This window comes from Myxine glutinosa, chromosome 11 (assembly GCF_964187855.1).
Source record: "Myxine glutinosa chromosome 11, kmMyxGlut1.1, whole genome shotgun sequence".
In the NCBI taxonomy this organism is placed as follows: domain Eukaryota; kingdom Metazoa; phylum Chordata; class Myxini; order Myxiniformes; family Myxinidae; genus Myxine; species Myxine glutinosa.
Window position 1 is genome coordinate 4,382,882 of NC_136271.1, and position 21,208 is coordinate 4,404,089.

The following is a 21,208-nucleotide window of genomic DNA, read 5'->3' on the forward strand; positions in this document are numbered from 1 at the left end:
ACAAATCTAGGCTTCATGGGAGAGTAGCCAGATGGAAACCGACAAGGTGGAAAAGTTTCTGTCAACCCTCGACTCCGATTCTGCAACTGGACCTGACGGCATCAGCCCACGGGTCCTAAAATCATGTTCTTCCGCTCTTTCACTCCCTCTATCTGTTCTCTTCACCCTCTCTTTTGCTCAAGGTCACCTGCCATCTGCTTGGAAATCAGCCAACACCACCGCTTTGCACAAAAAAGATGCAAAAACTGATCCTAGCAACGACAGACCAATCAGCCTTCTCCCAATTATCAGCAAAGTCATGGAATCCATCATTGCTTCGGATATGAAATCTTTCCTCTTCTCCAATGGCTTGATCTCTGATCATCAATTTGCTTTCAGACCTGGTCACTCTACTCTGGACATGCTGCTTCTGCTTTTTCAACAATGGATGGAGGTCCTCAATGCCAAACTGGAAATTAGAGCTGTCTCCCTTGACATATCACGTGCCTTCGATACGGTCTGGCACCCCGCTCTGCTCACCAAACTCTCCTCTTTTGGTATCCAAGGAAATCTCCACGCATGGCTTGCGGACTTCCTCTCTAGTCGTAGTCAACGTGTGGCCCTGAATGGGTTTCTCTCATCTCCTCTTCCTGTTCCGGCTGGAGTTCCCCAAGGCAGTGTTCTGGGCCCTGTGCTTTTTCTGGTCTTCATCAATGATCTCTCTGACTCTCTTGAAAATCCTCTGTATCTCTTTGCTGATGACTCTACTCTCTGTCGCTCCATTCCTCATCCCTCAGATCGGCAGTCTGCAGCCTCCTCACTCCATGCAGACCTGGACAAAATCACAGACTGGGCAAACAAGTGGAACATGTCTTTCAATCCTGACAAATCTCACACTCTTACGATGTCTCTCCGAAAATACCGACTGGACAACCCTCGCATCCATTTTCTGAATAATCCTCTCCAAGAAGTTCTGTCACTCAAGCTTTTGGGTCTCACTATCTGCCATGATCTTTCCTGGGAAAACCACATTTCAAATCTGGCCTCCAAAGCCAGTCGCCGACTGGGCATCCTCCGCCGTGCGAAGTCCTTCCTTGGCACACCTGAGCTCCTCACCACATACAAGGCTTTCACCCGCAGCTCAATGGAGTACTGCTCTCCCCTCTGGGCTGGTGCTCCTGCCTCACACCTAGCTCATCTTCACGCTGTTAAAACCAAAGCGTTCAGAATCATTGGAATCTCCCGCGATGAAGCTAACTCCAAGGGCCTTTCACTCACTCACCGCAGGCAGGTTGGTGGTCTTTCAGTCTTCTACCGACTCCTCTCCGGCCCCCCCAGCTCTCTCTGGGCTCTGTCCCCCAAATATTCCTACAGGTCGCACAAGATCCGCCTGCAACCCTCTTATGGTTAAACTGCCAAAATCAAGACTCTCTGCTCACCTTCACTCCTTCATTCCTCTTTTCTCCCGCCTCTGGAACAAACTCCCTCACTCTCTTCAATCCCACTCCACTCCTCCTCTCTCCAGGTCTTTAAAACATCTGTTCACCACCATCTCTTATCTTCCCCCATCCAAAACCTTGATCTTTTCTACCCCTGCTAATTTCACCCCAAATCCACTTTTTTGAAATACCAACTTCTGTCTTCTGTCTGAAGATGTACATGAAGACATGTGTACAAACACACAAACTGACATTGTGTTTTTATGGTATATTAGGATGTTATTCATGACTGCATTTCTAGATGTTGTTCTCCTCCTCTTGGTATTGAGCTTCTGCGCTGCCTTGACCACGATACTCCTCCACACCCCTCTGTCCTCAGCCAATTCTCTCCACCCTCCAACCACCCCCACCCTACTTTTATCCCTCTTCGCATGCTTCAATTATGCATATATCCTCTTCGTCTTCACACTTTACCTTACTTATATCCATTAAAGTTAGAATATTGCGATCATATCTCATCTGACCTTTTCAATTTTTTTTACCAGCGTGCGCAAAGCGAAAACAGGGTTAAGCAATTGGTTAATGTCTGTCTATCTGTCTGTCTACAGATGCCTGTCTATGGTCGAGGAACTAAGTAATTTCAATTGAGTTATATATTTTTAATACTGTAGAACACGAATCGGACCACAAACCTGTAGTTTGACAGTACTTTGGCTCTGAATTTGTCCCGACTGTGCATGTGCAGACAGGAGTGAGAGAATGTTTTTACTCTGTCTGTCTGTCTGACAGTCAAACAAAATTGAAAACCATTCCAAACTGGAAACTTACTGTTTTAAGGACATCATAAAGGACACTAGTCAGGCAGCTAAGCAGCATATTTATCGAAAATGGGGAACGGCTTGACAAAAGCGCCATTTTTATTTTGCTGGTCCATTAGACCATATACAATCGATTTAGGACCGGAGGCAAGAAATATACAGTGTTCTTCACCTTTTTATTGGACAAAAACCAAGGACAAAAACCAATTATGTATATATTTTCCACAAGGAGGCTAACTTTTATTCCATTACATGCAGTGTTATTTGTAAAGCTTATGCCTGCATAATAAATCTTACACTTCCATGTAATAATAATTAGTAATATAATACCGAGTGTTTATACAAATGTGTTATACTTGTGACTCGCGCACCTCTCATATATCTAACATGTACGCAACTACAAGGATGTAATGACAATATAGCTTTAGAACAGACAACATGTTGTAAAAGGTAATTTGTCCAGCAATTTATGTATTTACGATTTTAGTCTAACTCCAATAGCTGATGATTTATTTGCATAAATGTATTGCTCGATATTATGCTGTGCGAGTCGTATTTGCGCAAAAGTCAAACACTGTATATGTATGTCTTGCCTCCGGTCCTAATTCTATTGCATATGGTCCAATAAAAAACCACCGTTTAGAGGCCATTTTTCCCCGCAAAGCGGGGGTTGGCCTTTTCGGGGACCGTGGTAGTTGTTGTTTTTTGGTCCCCTTTTTGAAGCAATGTTTTACGGCCGGATGCCCTTCCTGACGCCAACCCTTTTTGCCGCCTTCAACGACAACCAGGGAATTACCAGTGAACTGGTACTCAATTAGCCGACCTCGGAAGGATGACAGGCTGAGTCAACCCCCCTGGCGTTAATTCGGCGATCGACCGAGATTCGAACCCAGGATCCTAGGAATCCTAAGCCGGCACCCTAGCCGCTAGCCCAACACCAGGGATTCTACAAATACTGTATATTCTACGTACGAGGAGAGAGAGTAGATCGACTCCTGACGAACTCTTCCTATATAAACGTGCGGCTCCGAAGTAATATGGTCCAATGAACCACTAAAATAAAAATGGTACTTTTGTAAAGTCGTTCCCCCAAAAATTGCTAAGCTGCCTAACTACACAACCAACAGGCACAGAGAACTAATGTAACGTGCTAAATAGGGTGGTGTAAAAGCCACTGTGCCAACGGCGGTAAAGTTCCGGACTTTTATTTTCTATAACCGTTAAAATCTTTCATTTTATTTCGATTGAATTATATACTTGAACCTGTAGAACACAAATCACCTTCTTGGCACTTTAAAAACCCGAACATTTAGCAATACTTGGAGAAAATATTACGGCATTTCACGTCATCACGACCAATCAAATTTGCCACTTGCCGACCCCGTCCATGTCCTCGTTTCTCAAGACAGCATTGGGTCATGCGTTCTATGAACTCACTTGTTTCATCAGTCGCACTTCAAAAACTAGAACGACACTCTTCAACGTCACGACGTCGACCAATATGCCGACACCCACATTATTACATCATTATACATACTTGAAGCAAGTTTGATTTAAATCCATTCAGCTGTTCTCAAGTTATCACATTTTTACCAGACATGACCTTTGACCTATGACCCCAAAATCGAATCACTTAATCTTTACATATCTGTACCAAGTTTGAATTCGATCACTTCAGCCGTTCTGAAGTTATAGACCTACTAGCTGAATGCGCCCGGCGTTGTCCGGGTTCTTTTTGAATGAATTTAATCTTCTGTACATGGGTCTGACACGAGCCCAGTATCCGTTTGTGCTCAACGATTCCTTGTTCTTTCTTCTGTCGGGCCCCTCAAGAGAGAATTTTGAAAGCATGTGTTGCAATCAGTCAGATATTCCTATTAAGTGCATAAGTTGTACTTCAAGAGTATTTTGAAAGAAGAAGAAGATTTGTTGCGACATGGGCCCAGCGACCGGCCTCGCCACCTCGCCTATAACCTTCCTGGGGCCCGTCCCGACATTTTTTGTTTCAGAGGTTTCCTCCGATCTTTCACCGTTCAGGAGATTAGCGCGTGCAGACAAACAACAAACAAACAAACAAACAAAAACTTTTTTATATCTATAGATAGAAGATAGAAGAAGATTACAGACTTTGACCTTTGACCCCAAATTCTAATTAGTTAATCTCACATAAAGAACTCACAAATGTAATGAACAAAATGAATCCTTGATTGTTTCAAAAGGTGAAAAGATTTTGAGGAAAAACGCAGTTAATTGGTTAAATTTGCCTTTTTAACTATCACTTTAACAAATGCCATTGTCCTTTTCTGAGTGTTACTTACTAACCGTTGTGTGCTCCAGGAAGGTAGTCATTGCAAAACCTCACCTGATGTAATGTGGCTGCTTGAGTCCACGTATGACCCCTTCGTCGATCAAAACTGCAACAATGCCAGAAGAAGGCACTTCAAACATAGGTTCCAGCAAGATGCTCTCCTTGGAAATAAATAAATCAAAAGATGACAAAGCAAGCCAGGCCTGTAACAAAGCAAGCTAGGCCTGTAACAAAGCACGCCAGGCCTGTAACAAAGCAAGCCAGGCCTGTAACAAACCATCCTGAAAATCACAATGGTGGTTATCTGTCCAAAGTATGAAGCAATTATATAGAAGGGTGTCACAGTTAACTCTTATAAACAACTCGAGTTTGTAAAAATGCAGGTAAGTCAATATCTTGAGACGGGCGATGATTTTTATAAATATGTAAATTTTATGTGCGAGCAGTAGGAGTGATTATACCTGCACATTACCGCCATTAACATCAGAAAAAACAAAACACTCATTTCAATGGAAAAATCAATTAGGCAAAATTTGGTTTGATTCCACAACATAAACAGTTACCATAGTATATTCATCCAGAGTATGTTCACCCATAATATGTTCACCCATGGTATATTCATCCAGAGTATGTTCACCCATAATATGTTCACCCATAGTAGCATGTTTGTAGGGGATTTCATCAAATCCCCATCCTGACGGGGGCAGCAGTGTTCCAGGCTGAAAGACACTGTGAGCTATTTCCCTGGCGGCTGGTTGTCGGACTTTGAAAAACTGTTGACACAAATATCCCATGATTGGCCTTGGTGAAGCATTCTTACAGAATGAGGCGTATACTGCCTTGTCAACTTTGTACAAGGTTCTCTTCGGGGCGGCAGTCTGGGTCTTTGGGAAGGGATGATCATAACATGTTGTTTTGAGTTCCCGGATCCGAAAGGAAATTACATTAAGCCGATAACGGCTTGTGGCTCGCTGAGATGTTGGGGTCGGCTGTGGAGGACCATGATGTCACTGTGATGTTACATATGGTGTTACTAGCTTATACGCCAACATCTCCCATGCATGTATTCTTATCTATAATAAACCTCTTGTACACTGTCCGAGTTTGACAAGGTGCTTATCCCGGGGATAAGCAGGTGCTTATCCTGGGGAAAGAGATTAAAACCCACCACAAGAGATGGCGATGAGGATGGGATCCGCCCGGAGGGGGGAAAGGAGGTGTCGTTGCTTAGTGGCGGCAAGGTTTCCGGGCGCCCTATGAAGAGGTGAGACCTTTCTCGGTAAAACGGTGACTTGCCGCAATTGAGTGAAGGATTCTGTCTTTGCTTGATCTTCGGCACGGATCCAAATAAAAGGTAAAGGGAATGGACAGGGTGCAGAGATTTGTTAAAGATAAGAGGATAACATTCAAGTGGCTTGGGCCCCAAGCACTTGTGAGTGAGGCTTGGTTAACAGCCTGGACACTCAAACACACTGCGAGTGTTTCAAAGAGGCAGCCTTTAAAGACAGTTTGTATACTTTCACACGTGGAGGTGCGGAGGGGAGTGTTGTACTCGGACGTGCTTCGAGTGTTTCAAAGTGGCAGGCTTTAAAGACAGTCTGTACACTCGCATACGCAACTGGGACACCCTGCTGAGAGGCCAAAGAGTGTACTCTGCCTTGAGGACCTCAACGACATCAACACTCTACGGGTATTGCCGTGCACCCGTCAGTGGGGGCGGGTGTTGGGGGGGGGGGGAAGGGGTGGGGACAGATAAGGGGCGCCCCTGAAAACTAACGGGCTGCGAAGAACGAAACAGGGAAAATAATGGAGCCGAACCAGGTTAAAGTGAGGTTAGTTGACTGGATTGATAGTCAAGTTCCATCACCGGGACTAAGGGATCCCACTCGGGGTTTGGTGACAGGTGAAAATAGCCATCTGACGGCTGGAGGAGCGAGCGGCAGGCCAAAAATGTTATAACGTGTACAATTAACTTGAGCCATTCAAATGGTTATTCATGTGGAAAATAATTAATTTCGGTATTACAATTCTGCTCGTATCAGCTTTTTATGAAGTGGATGGTCAGTTAGACCTCTACATTGGGTTGGTATATGAACGATCTCGTGAACAGTCTGGTTCCCGAGGTCAACGAGCCACGACCCAGCAGGGAATCGCAAAATAAATGAATGTGCGTTTATTCGCTGTGTATTCAGAATCCCGGAAGCGAAACGATCGCTTGGGTTGCGTGCTTCAAGTTATGTCGGGAATTAATCTTACGCGCACTGTGAAGATTGTGGTGAGCATTGGATGGTGCAGTGTGATTGGCATACATGGACTATATCGATGGGGAACCATGAGTGATGTGCACGTTACAGATGTGCTGTTGACATAACGATTGCTAGAGTTGGTCACGCCGAAGGCGAGTCAAATAAAGTTACGATCGCCTTTGGCTTCGCGTTGAATACAAATAGGAACATGGCATATCGGAGAACTAAACAGCTGCCGGTACTTTAATTAATGCAGGAAGCGGCAGAGTGGATAGAAATACGTGAAGGGCGAGGCAGCGTGAACGTCGAGTCGCCCTCGGAGCTGTCATGCGTACGTAATATGTAGATGGGCTGCAGGAATGTACTAAATACTTTGGGAGATATCGTTTCGAAGCACGGCATCTTGCGTTTCAGACTACATGGGACAGAGCTGGCATCGAGTTTGCGAGGGGATGAGTACAACGTCATCGTATGAAGTCAAATAAATTTACGTAGATTAGGGTTGAGTCCGGCGATAAATGGGATGTGCACACCTGTGGAGCGTGCGGGGCATGTTTGTGGTGGGAAAGTCCTGCAGCGCGAACATGCGTGGCGACCCGAGACAGGTGTGCGAGAGGTCGAAGCAGTGCACCCCGTGCCGGCACGGGGAAGCACGCATGCACCGGTGAGTGCAAAAGAGAGAGTGGACAGCGAGGAGTTTGAAGGAACAAGACTGGGAGAGCCATTTGTCGCGACGGAAGGTGCTGTCCAGCGTCGGATCATCGCTGCTCGGGTGCTAGCCTCGCGTGATCTGGATGATCCGGTGCTGCTCGATGGTCAGCCTCGTGTGCGGAGCGTCGAGAAACAGCACGGGCCCTCTTGACTGGCACCAGCCCCGTGACTCAACACAGCATCTGGCTGTGCAGATTAAGGATGTCGTGATGTAGTGCTCTATCAAGTCAAGGTGCATCATTGGAAGGTAGTTGGGACACAGCCGATACGTCATGGCAGAGCCAGTATTAGCTGTGAGTGTTAGATAACAGAGTTTGATGTTGTACTTTTAACAAGTTAATAAATGCTCAAGTGAGGTGCAGAGATGCAAATTAACCAAGACAAAGGTGAGTGGAGAAGGAGTGGAAATGATTGGCTGGATGGAAAATGTGAGTATAAACTTTACGAATTCGTCGGATATATGAATGAATGGAATTCCATGACAATCAAGGTGCCCGAATGTTGTCTGCTAAAAATGTTCCTAAAATTGACAGACGAACGTGCGGACACTGAACGTGCCGGGAGATACCCCTCAGGGGGAGCATAAAGAGGTGCCACGCGTGGACTTTGGGGTCACGTGCTATAAGAAGGCCAGGTGACAAGCAAAGGTTCGGACAACTACATGTGGCACAGGGCTGTGGGGTGGCATTGTTGGCTGAGGGGGCGACTGTGCTGCTGATGCAGTGCCCTCTGTGGATTAGGACAGAAGTTGCAATTTGTACCAAGAGTGCCGGCGATAGTTCGCCTACCCTTTGCGAGGGACACAGTGTGATCTTTGATGGACACCAACGAAAACGAGTGCTGGAAGACGGGATGCCTGTTTAACGTCCATCCGAGGGACGGCTCACACATTGTTGAATCACCCTGCCTGTGAAACATCGGGATGACAGTTTATAATGGGGTCAGGATTCAAACCCAAGCTAGACCCCTGTCTGTCTGTTTGTCTGTGAGCAGGACATCTCAAAAAGTTGTGACCAGACTTGACCAGAACGCAAATGGTATTGTGATAAATAAATAAATGGTGTTGTGTGTGATGAAAGTGATTATGGTTCTGGGGGCATTATGTCTGATGAACTGTCCTGAAGGCAGCACTCACGAGGAGTGTACTTTGAGTTGCACACGAGTCGTCCAGGTTGTTACTATGAGCGGAGATGACTACCGCGACCCTGGGATGTAAGGTCAGAGAATCAATTGAGGAGCAGGTGCAGGTGTACTCTGATTTCCTGTTTGGAGGAAGGTAATTGTGGTTTAATTGTGGTTATGGTTTCACCCCTGTCTGTTTGTCCGGCTGTCTTCGTGCAGCCGGCGACGGAGTTATATTGATGGAACATGGATTTCAAAGAGGACGCGGACAGGGAGCCGGACGAGCAGGGACACGGAGAAGGACAAAGCTGCAAATCCATGAGATCTGCGGCACGATTCCATAAGAAGGCCGAAATTGAGCGCGAGTACTCTGGTGGGCTGGAGCGACTTGCTGAGTGATTTATGATCAAGATGCGTCCCTCAAAGGACTACCAGCTGTTCAAGAGAGACCGAAACCTGCTCTGTAACACTCTGTCTCCTGTTGGCTGCTAATGCTTGTTGTTCAGTCGGGGCAGGGCGTGAGAGCAGAAATCATGCCATGTGGGGAGAGGTCGGAGTGGTATATGTTTACGTAGATTGGTTCGGTTCATGTGGTGTGCATAAGGTGTGAACTATTATGAATGTGACATTGTGGACAGTCTGATAATGTCTCGACAGGTGTGCCTGCAGGGGAAATTGCGGCAACCTGTGGTTTGATTCTCACGTATTGTGGGGTTCTCACATATGGTCATGTTGGTATATGATGCTAGCGATGGTGCTATATGATGTGTATATGTACATGTATGCGATATGGAGTGTTTTTACATGAAACTGAAAACTGCTTGGGGAGGGGGAGGAGGGAAGGGGAGGGGATGGGGGAAGGGGAGGTGGAAGGGGAGGGGGGAAGGGGAGGGGGGAGGGGCAGGGGGGGGAGGGGCAGGGGAGGGGAGGGGAGGGAGAGGGGGGAGGGGGAAGAGGAGGGGAGGAAGGGGAGGGCCAGTCAACAATGACGTTGCAGTTCTCATGGGAGGAGAGCAACACAACAATCGCGACATCGTCCTGCATCTTCGCAACAACAGCACGAAGCGGATTTTGGAGACTCACCATTCCTGTGATGCCCCCCAGTACCGGCGTTGCCGGGCGGGGGAAGGGAGACCCGTACATTCCCAACCCGTACATTCGTCCTCTGGACTCAAGCTCACTCGGACAAAAGCCTCGCACAAATTACACTGTGAAGGCCGAATGGCCATGTCTATGCCACAAATCAAGTACGTGAGCGAGTCTGGCGCACTGAATTGAAAATATATAGAACGCTCATACTCCGTGAAAAGTGAAGTCGCCGTGTCGCCATCTTGGTTCACACGACTCGACCGACTCGTTTCGCGGATCTCGTTTGTTTTGAACGTGTCCCAGATTTTAAAAGTGAGACAACTGTTAAAATGCCACTTTGTGCGGCAATAAACTGCTTCAATCGGTTAAGGAAGGGTTGTGGAAAGACGTTTCACAGCTGTTTCAAAGACGTTTAATTCATATCGCGCAAAATCGATAAAAATCGACACAAAACACGATCGCACAAAAGGTGAGAAAACGCAATCGCTTTTCGCTCTGAATTACGTGCAAACGCGTGACAGAAATCACCATCGCCCAGCATCGAGTGCCAACCAAGATGGCGCCCGGTAGCTGCATCTCCATCTATGTGGTGTGAATGGCAATGGTCATTCTATATATTTCCCGTTCAGTGGTCTGGCAGCGAGGATGGAACATCACGTGATCGCTCTGAGCGAATCAGCGAGCTGCTCTGGCACCGGCTGAGATTCCGTGTATAATGTTCCTCGCTGAAATGAGCTGAGGTAAATATGAATAAAAAATATGGATCTCGTCAAATATTTTTAGGTAGGCCATGTCCTTCCCAGGCTCAATGGCCATGTCTATGCCAAATATCAAGCACGTGAGCCTCTCCGTTTAGGAGTCTATCGGTAACATACACATACACACACACACACACACACACACACACACACACACACACACACACACACACACACACACACAAACTGTGTTTTATTTATATAGATTAATAGCACAGGAGCAGCAGTTTTGATCTGATTACGTTGTAGACTGTCATCCTGGTATTTCATAGGCAAAGCCAAGGTTTAAATCGGTTGTCTCTGGAATGGTTGGTAAGTTGGGTTTCGTCCCATTTGTCGAGCATTAGGTGGTGAAACTTGACCTTAATCGGGGAGGACACCTGTCTGGGGCTGGCGGGGCCATGGTGTGTGCCCTGAGGGAATTGTTCTGTGAATGTTTAATTGGTTTTAAACTTCATGTTGGTATATTTTGGGAGAATTGACCTGGTAGCTCGAGGAGATTGTGTCCTAGGGCAAGTTTTTGGAAATTTGAATCCAATGTTTTATGTATACTGTATCTGTTTGTTTTGACCAAAGAACAGATTTTATTGAAAGATGGTCAGAGTAAGTGTAAAGATGGTCAGAGTAAGTGTAAAGATGGTCAGAGTAAGTGTAAAGATGGTCAGAGTAAGTGTAAAGATGGTCAGAGTAAGTGTAAAGATGGTCAGAGTAAGTGTAAAGATGGTCAGAGTAAGTGTAAAGATGGTCAGAGTAAGTGTAAAGATGGTCAGAGTAAGTGTAAAGATGGTCAGAGTAAGTGTAAAGATGGTCAGAGTAAGTGACAAGATGGAAAGAGAAAGTTGGCAAGGCTTTGCTTTTAAGAATGAGGATACCGATCCAGATGTTCCCCGGGACCTGTGATGCCACCAAACCATCGTTGAGACTGGCGTTACGTGGCAAAACAACATTCGACATTTATTTTTACTTTCATTTTTCCCTTGTTCTTGTCTTTGAGTCTGAGAGGTGGATCCTCATTTCAGAATTTTAGTTTACCGCACATTCCATTTGCTTGCGTTATTTTCATTAAATCATTCCTTGTTGACTTTCAATTTCTTGTCCTGTGTGTTTATGTGTTCGTGGGTTCGGTTAAACCCCCATCGCATCCATCCGTGCAGGTAAGGACCTCGGTATCCTTCCCTCGCACCAGAGATAAAGCCGCCGTATTTTGAGTTTACGTCTTGAAGTTAAAGCTCGTTTTGGCCGCCTGTTGCCCTGAGGTCTTCACCACAGGGTAGACATGACAGTATGCTCACTCATGGTATGTTCACCCATACTATGTTCACCCATAGTATGTTCATCCATGGTATGTTCATCCATGGTATGTTCATCCATGGTATGTTCACCAATGGTATGTTCACCCATGGTATGTTCACCCATGGTATGTTCACCCATGGTATGTTCACCCATGGTATGTTCACCCATGGTATGTTCACCCATAGTATGTTCATCCATAGTATGTTCACCCATGGTATGTTCACCCATGGTATGTTCACCCATGGTATGTTCACCCATAGTATGTTCATCCATAGTATGTTCACCCAGAGGAGCATGTTCACTTATCATGCTATTGTCGGGACAACAATAGAAGAAACGAAGTACACGTTCATTGAGGTAGGCTAACCACCGTGTAAAGCAAGGAGAAGCTGATGTTTTGGGCGTTACACCTTCATCACTTTTTTTTGGCTCCATCGAAGGGTTAACGCACAAAACATGAGCTTCTCCTTGCTTTCCACAGTGGTTAGCAGTACCTCAATCAACATGCTGTCAATTTCGTCCATTGTTCTACCTGTCTTCTGACGCAGATTGCTGCTCAGCTTCAGCAGGAAGACTAGCTCTTCATTCTATTATAGGTTGAGTTTCTAGTTCTTCCACCCCACTTCTTCCTCCTCGTTAACACTACCTTTGGCTGATAACTTACCAGAATGCAGCGCAGTCCTCGTGCCCCCGTCTTACCATCTATTGCCCTACGGGCGATTTCCTTCAACGCACACGGTGTGATGAATAGCTTGCACTGAAATGGGGGTGGGTACAGGGATGGGGTTGACATGGACTCGTCAGAATACACCTTGTTTTGTGAGCACAAATTTCAATGAAATTATACAACGATGCCAAACATTGAGGCAATTTTCTCTCCCCCCAAATGCTCTGTTATCCGAACACACAATCCATCAATACCAAACATACAAAACACTGGCATGATCTCAGCTTACATCAGACATTATGGTGGCATCTTTGCCTTCTTTCTCGACAAGGTGTGGATAGTATTTCCAATGAATAAATCAATGGTTATGATAGCCTCGCAAGATTGTATTGCATTTTGGTCAGTTTGTCTGTCTATCTGTCTGTCTGTCTGCACATAACATGCCAACATGGCCAACAAGCGCCACCTGGTGATAGCCAGTATTACACGCCATCTTTTTTTCAACCACGGGCTAAAACTCCCATCTATTAGTATTACACGTGAGTATGTCTATAAAGTATGTACAATTAAAATGCGACTACATATTGAAAGTACGATCGCGTCTCCCCTGTAGTGAAGACCACAGGGCGACATATGACCAAAACGAGCTTTAACTCCAAGGCGTATACCGAAAAATATGGCGGTGTTATCTCTGGCATGCATGGGGGAAGGACACCAAAGTCCTTACCTGCACAGACAGGGGGTTTAACCGAACCCACAAACAAATAAACACACAGGACAAGAAATTGAAAGTCAACAAGGAATGATTTAATGAAAATAATGCAAGCAAAAGGAATGTGCGGTAAACTAAAATTCCTAAATGAGGATCCTCCACTCAGACTCAAAGACACAAACAAGGGAAAAATGAAAGGAAAAACAAGCGTTATGCCTATGTCCCCCGTCGGTGAAGTGATGCGAGTTGACAAAGTGGAAGACGCAAGGCGGCCATCTTGGATTTTGACGTGGCGACCCAATTTTCAAAATGCTTCTTCCTTATGCCTCGATACACCCACACACCAAATTATAAGTTGGTACTTCGCTTATTTTTCAAGATATTTTGCTCACAAGGTTCAGACATATATATGGTGGCGGCCATCTTGGATTTTGACGTGGCGACCCAATTTTCAATAGCGTTCTTCCTTATGCCGAGGTACACGCACACACCAAATTAGAAGTTTGTAGTTCGCTTATTTTTCAAGATATTCATCTCACAAGGTTCAGACGTACATGGCGGCGGCCATCTTGGATTTTGACGTGGCGACCCAATTTTAAACAGCCTTCTTCCTTATGCCTAGATACACCCACACACCAAATTAGAAGTTGGTACTTCGCTTATTTTTCAAGATATTCAGCTCACAAGGTTCAGACATACATGGCATCAGACATACATGGCGGCGGCCATCTTGGATTTTGACGTGGGTTGCACCCACACACCAAATTCGAATGCGGTCCTTCGCTTATGCACGCCCGCATGCACGCATGCACGGACGGACGGACGGACATGGACGGAGGGGAAAACCATAGTCCCCCTTTCGCTCCGCGGTGTGACGGGGGACAACAATCGTCAGATGTCGTGTATCCACTTAACTCCGGTCTCAACGATGGTTTGGTGGCGTCACAGGTCCCGCGTTCCTGCGTGGGAAAACACACGTTGGCATGAAGTCGCTTTCACCGCCAGCCGCCAGAGCGAAGCGAACAGGCCAGAGCTCATCCCTTGGTCCTTCTCGTCGGCTGCACCGAGCTCCAAATGTCCTCAACCGCCCTTGGTGTCTTTTCCCACAAACGCACCAGAGAGAACCAACAATGCTGCGACCGTCCGCCATGCAGCCAGTACCAGAGAGAGGGAATAAATGTGCGCCCCCTCGTTACGAATGCCAGAACAGAGAGTGGGAAAATTGCGGGATGCTTGCTTTTTCTCCCTCCGTTCTCGAAGGTCCCCTCTGACATCACGCTCGCTCCCATCACCACGCGCGATTCAATCACCCCATCGTTCCTCAACCAATCGTCCTTCGGGGCGTGGCCGCACGGCCACTCTTGACGCCCATCGAGAGTGTTCGGCTGGGCGGAGTGGTAATGTCTGAATACTGTCGGCGATTATGGTGGTGTGGGTGAATGGAGATTTTCGTGGCATGGCTTTTTGATGAATATAAAGACGGAGGGAAGACCACAGGAGGGCAAGCACACACACTGGGGAAGTTATCCTTATGGACCCTATCGAAATAACACTACTTCACCCCTCGTACGAAGTCACACAAACGCTTACACGGACATTCGGCCGACTTAGTTTACATAGAGGTGGCTTCACGGCATACAGAGCATGCTAAACCTACACAATTCTATTTGGACTAAGGTATTTCATTACCTACCCCCACACACGTAATAGTACGTAGTACTAGATTGTGTATATGAATAGACGTCTATAAAGTACGTACAATTACGATCATCAGTACATCTATAGTTTGCACTGTGTGAATATGAGTAGGTCTATAAAGTATGTACTATTAGAATATGAGTACGTCTATGAAGTATTCACTATTAGAATGTGAGTACGTCTATAAAGTATGTACTGTTATAATGTGAGTACGTCTATAAAGTATGTACTATTAGAATGTGAGTACATCTGTAAAGTATGTACTATCAGAATGTGAGTTTGGCTATAAAGTATGTACTATTAGAATGTGAGTATGTCTATAGAGTATGTACTGGTAGAATGTGAGCACGTCTATAGAGTGTGTACAATTATAATGTGAGTACATCTATAAAGTATGTACTATTACTGCAGTGGCGTCACTAGGGTTGGTATGACCCACTGCGGTAACTCATGGTGTCACCCCCCCCCCCCCCCCCTTCCCCATTAGTCAGGTTCACTATGTTAACAAATATAATTTCGTTCAAAATTTTTGGAGATTAGCAAACCTGTACATTTTTGGAATCATCAGAGCATGGAGAATCCGAAAATCAATGTTGGCATTTGCACAGTCACAGATTTTGGATTTTCAAAATGGCCGCCATAAAATACATATTTTGCGCGATCTCGGCTTCTAGTCAACCTAGAAACTTAATTAAATATGCTAATCCTATGTTTTCTGGGTCAAGGAATCCAATAAAGGCCTCAAAATAGTGCTCAGGATTATAGAAAAGCAACAAACAAAGGTAATTGAAAACCATTGTGTTTATATTTGTGATATAACTGTATTACATAATACATGATATTGCAAGTCCTTTGAAGTTACAGGTATGGGTTTATAAAGCAAGAAAGCAGCCTTGTTAGCATCAGATTGAACTATAAGTCCTATACACAGGATCTACGAGGTCTATACCGTTCAGGAATATGCTTTTACAGATCGTCATCACTGTCCTGAGTGTCATTTTCACAAAGGTGTCTCCGCAAATGCCAACATTAAGTTTTGGATTCCTCATGCTCTGAATATTCCAAAAATGTATAGTTTTGCTAATCTCCAAAATTTGAACGAAAAAACACAGTGAACCTACATGGACCTCCTCCCGTACCAGATCCTACAGAATCCTTAGTGATGTTTTTGTACTAACGTTTCTCGTAAATCGTAATTCCCGTATATCACTGAATGTGATGGCAATAGTAGTGACATAAACAACTCGCAAAATCGAAATTACACCTTTAAATTACAATATCAAACGCACAGCCTAAACGTATTTACATTTACATCGTTTCATGTGGTTAAAGTGAAAATTCGGTGAGAAAACAACAGAATTCGAGGTAAAAACGTTTAAGAAATACATCCAAATTATGTCGATTTTAACGTTAAACTTTATTGTTACATGAGATACATTAATGGATTAGGTTTACATAATCAATAACGGCCCAAATAATGTAGAACTTGAAGACAAATGCATATGGAAATATACTCATAAATGAAATAATACCATAAAAATAAACAGGAACAAACACACAGCATTTCAGCACTTGGTGAACATCTCGACTAATCCAGAACTTCCCTTTCCTGGGCTTCAAAGCTGCGAACTTGTGAATCACTTCATCGAAATCAACGCCTTTCGCCAACTCACTTACAATATTGATAATATCGCAAGATCGGAAAGCCTTGACACTGCAAAAATTTGGTGTCACCCCCTCTGAGAGTGTCACCCGGTGCGGTCCGCACCCCCCGCACCCCCGAGTGACGCCAGTGCTATTATAATGTGAGCACGTCTATAAAGTATGTACTATATTAGAATGTGAGGATGTCCATAGAGTATGTACAATTATAATGTGGGTACATCTATAAAGTATGTACAATTATAATGTGAGCACGTCTATAAAGTATGTACTATCAGAATGTGAGCACGTCTATAAAGTATGTACTATCAGAATGTGAGCACGTCTATAAATTATGTACTATCAGAATGTGAGGATGCCTATAAAGTATGTACGATTAGAATGTGAGCACGTCTATAAAGTATGTACTATCAGAATGTGAGCACGTCTATAAAGTATGTACTATCAGAATGTGAGCACGTCTATAAAGTATGTACTATCAGAATGTGAAGATGTCTATAAAGTATGTACGATTAGAATGTGAGCACGTCTATAAAGTATGTACTATTAGAATGTGAGCACGTCTATAAAGTATGTACTATCAGAATGTGAGCACGTCTATAAAGTATGTACTATCAGAATGTGAGCACGTCTATAAAGTATGCACTATCAGAATGTGAGCACGTCTATGAAGTATGTACGATTAGAATGTGAGCACGTCTATAAAGTATGTACTATTAGAATGTGAGCACGTCTATAAAGTATGTACTATTAGAATGTGAGCACGTCTATAAAATATGTACTATTAGAATGTGAGCACGTTTATAAAGTATGTACTGTTGTAATGTGAGTACGTCTGTAAAGTATGTACTATTAGAATGTGAGCACGTTTATAAAGTATGTACTATTAGAATGTGAGCACGTCTATAAAGTATGTACTATTGTAATGTGAGTACGTCTGTAAAGTATGTACTATTAGAATGTGAGCACGTTTATAAAGTGTGTACTATTAGAATGTGAGTACGTTTATAAAGTATGTACTATTGTAATGTGAGTACGTCTGTAAAGTGTGTACTATTAGAATGTGAGCACGTTTATAAAGTATGTACTATTGTAATGTGAGTACGTCTGTAAAGTATGTACTACGAGCAGAAGTACCTGGCATTGCCGGGCGGGGGAGGGGAGGGGGAGGGGGAAGGGGAGGGGAAGGGGGAAGGGGAGGGGAGGGGAACGGGGGGGAGGGGAGGAGAGTGGGGAGGGGAGAAGAGGGGGGAGGGGAGGGGGAGGGGAGGGGGAGGGGAGAGGAGGGGGAGGGGAGGGGAGGGGGAGGGCAGGGGAGGGGGGAGGAGGGTGAGAGGAGGGGGAAGGGGGAGGGTAAGGGTGGAAGGGGGAGGGTAAGGGGGGAAGGGGAGGGTAAGGGGGGAAGGGGAGGGGGAAGGAGGGGTAGGGTGTAGGGTGTAGGGGAAGGAGGGGGTAGGGTGGAGGGGTAAGGGAGGGGGAAGGGGAAGGGGGGGAAGGGGAGGATGGAGGGGGGGAGGGAGGGTGGAGGGCAGCGGAAGCCAAACAGTTCAATCTTGGTTTCATCAGACCACAGAATCTTGTTTCTCACAGTCTGAGAGTCCTTTCGGTGCTTTTTTGCAAACTCCAAGCGGGCTTTCATGTGTCTTTCACTGAGGAGAGGCTTCCGTCTGGCCACTCTGCCATAAAGCCCAGATCGGTGGAGTGTTGCAGTGATGGTTGTCCTTCTGGAAGTTTCTCCCATCTCCACACAAGATCTCTGGAGCTCAGCCAGAGTGACCATCGGGTTCTTGGTCACCTCTATTACCAAGGCCCTTCTCCCCCGATTGCTCAGTTTGGCCAGGCGGCCAGCTCGAGGAAGAGTCCTGGTTGTTCCAAACTTCTTCCATTTAAGAATTATGGAGGCCACTGTGCTCTTGGGAACCTTCAATGCAGCAGAGATTTTTTTTGTCGGCTTCCCCAGATTTGTGCCTCGACACAATCCTGTCTCTGAGCTCTGCAGGCAGTTCCTTCGACCTCATGGCTTGGTTTTTGCTCTGATATGCATTGTCAGCTGTGAGACCTTATATAGACAGGTGTGCGCCTTTCCAAATCATGTCCAATCAATGGAATTTACCACAGGTGGACTCCAATCAAGGTGTAGAAACATCTCAAAGATGATCAAGAGAAATGGGAGGCACCTGAGCTAAATTTAAAATGTCATAGCAAAGGGTCTGAATACTTATGTCAATGTGATATTTCAGTTTTTTCTTTTTAATAAATTTGCAAAACTTTCTAAAATCCTGTTTTCTCTTTGTCATTATGGGGTATTGAGTGTAGATTGATGAGGGAAAAAATGAATTTAAACGATTTCAGCATAAGGCTGCAACATAACAAAATGTGAAAAAAGTGAAGGGGTCTGAATACTTTCTGAATGCATTGTATGTATATGTATATATATATATATATTATATATGCATGTGTATATTGTTATGAATTTTGGGGTAGAGTGATGTATAGATCAGGTAGATCTGTGTAGGTATCATGCTCCGACTGTCGTGAAGAAGAAGAACCATCTCGATGTACATAAGCAGGGACCTGTTTAGCCCGAATGTCGGATTAAGTGCATATTCGTCCCCGTCACAAGGGGGCGGGGATTGTTAACTAGATTAGGGCATAAGGGTAAATTATCTCTTGTAAGTCTTACCCTATGTGATCTATCCTTCGTCCCATATGGCAACGCACATAGACACCAGACAGGCCCATTAGTTACACCAGACCCACTACTTAAATTCCCGCCCACAATAAAACTCACCGGAAGCCAGTTCGGGGCGCTGTCGATAGAACCACAGCCAGCTACATCACCAACATGCAGAGCAACACTCATTGTTCAGGCCGGCTGAGGCCATGTCACCTCGCAATGGATTGGTCAAGTGGTTGATGGGGAGATCACACCATTGGGCCAGGTGTCGACCAACGGGAAGGCCAGAGTAAGAAGTGACGAACTGATAAGCCACCGACCGATGGCATGAGGAGGAGAGCGTGAAGCGCGCGGCCATTGGTGGAGAACTGAGTCTGTGATGGAGAGAGAGAGAGAGAGAGAGAGAGAGAGAGAGAGAGAGAGAGAGAGAGAGACAGAGAGACAGAGAGACAGAGAGACAGAGAGACAGAGAGACAGAGAGACAGAGAGACAGACAGAGAGACAGAGAGACAGACAGAGAGACAGACAGAGAGACAGACAGAGAGACAGAGAGACAGAGAGACAGAGAGACAGAGAGACAGAGAGACAGAGAGAGAGAGAAAGAGAGAGCTGACGTCACGAGATGGCCTATAAAAGAACTCGCTGGCCGGAATTTTACTCTTCTCGTTTGGACCTTCTCATGCTGGACCCCTTCTCGTGTTGGACCCCCTCTCGTTCTGGATCACTTTGCGCCCGGACGTCCTTCTCCTCGCCTTGAACTCTCTCCCGATTGCCCCTTACGCCTTCCTCCGCCATCGACTCTCTCCACTGGTTCCAGACATCGCGAGCGATTGCGCGTGGATGAGGGCGGCTTGCCGCTGGAACACCACAAGGCCGGGGTGAGCGGGACGCCCGGTGAGGCCTAGCAGCATGTGAACGAGGCGGATTGAGGCCTACTTCCCACCAACACCGGAGTGCGCGCTTGGACTGGACGATCGCTGGCAAGGCGCCAATTGAGCTGAGTGCGCGATAAATCACACAACTGTTCTTTTCATTTTATTATCCCTTCGTCCATGTGTAAGTCTGGTGTGGGGACGTCCCAATATAGAACATTTATTTAACCAGCGCGTTTCATTGTTCTCGGGTTCTGTTTAATAAACCTGTTCTTTTTGTACATTCTAATTCCGTTTTTGGTTGTTACTTTCCTGCAGGATTGAAGGTTACCGCGTGGGACCGTCAGGTAAAAGCTGCCAGCTTCTTCTTCTTCTTTCTTCCACCCGCACTTGTATAGTGAGTCCGTATTTGATCGTCGCCTCGAATTAACGCTCGATTTGCTATCCGTGATTTCCCGGTCTTCACCGAGGGGAATCGCACGACAATATGTGAAGCTTAACCTGAGAAACACATTCTTGATTTACCTGTATTCATCAGCGCTACTTTTTTTGTTACTTTGACTTGATTAATCGAGATTTAGATCGTGACGTGGGCAAAATAAAAGATACGTCGTAAAAATCCAGCCGGAAGTCTAAGGGAGGTGGTGTATTGGGGGAACATCTGCTCTGTGAGGCTGGAAGTTCAACTTTCCCATCCAGTTTATGATAAATTTGAATTGACCTTCCCTTCCAGGTCTAACTGATAATTTAAAATAAATATATATTTGTATTCAGTTCCTTTTTATTTATACGTGTTGGGTTGTGACTTCTGATTTACAGTAGAAATTCAATCAGAGCACAAAATATTTTTGGCCGCTCTCCCCCACCATCGACATCTTTAGTACAGTCTGCTAGACATCACCATCCATCCCATACCCTCAACCATTCCCCCACTTCCTCCCCCCCCCCCCCCCCCCATGATCCCCAATCCACCATTCCCACCATCCCTCACTCCCTGAGAAAGCACACATGGTAAAAGATCAATCAAAGTGCTTGGTGTGACAATACAGGAAAACTTGAAATGGGATATGCTCATATAGGACAAATGCTTAAAAATGTAATCGAAAGTTGTACATTTTACGTAATCTTATATCGTATAATTTACCCACCTGTGACCT

The 21,208-nt window shown here is 45.3% G+C and overlaps 1 protein-coding gene across 1 annotated transcript in view; it reads right to left on the reverse strand.

Annotated features, from left to right (window-relative positions):
• The window catches only part of LOC137436361 (ATP-dependent clpX-like chaperone, mitochondrial), a 136,010-nt gene that overhangs the window by 4,103 nt on the left and 110,699 nt on the right, over window positions 1-21,208 (reverse strand). The window contains exons 12-13 of the mRNA XM_078786359.1: window positions 12,428-12,520; window positions 4,599-4,705 (exon numbers count right to left, since the gene is read on the reverse strand). Of these exons, the coding sequence (XP_078642485.1) occupies window positions 4,599-4,705; window positions 12,428-12,520 (200 nt within the window). The remainder of the gene's footprint in view (window positions 1-4,598; window positions 4,706-12,427; window positions 12,521-21,208) is intronic.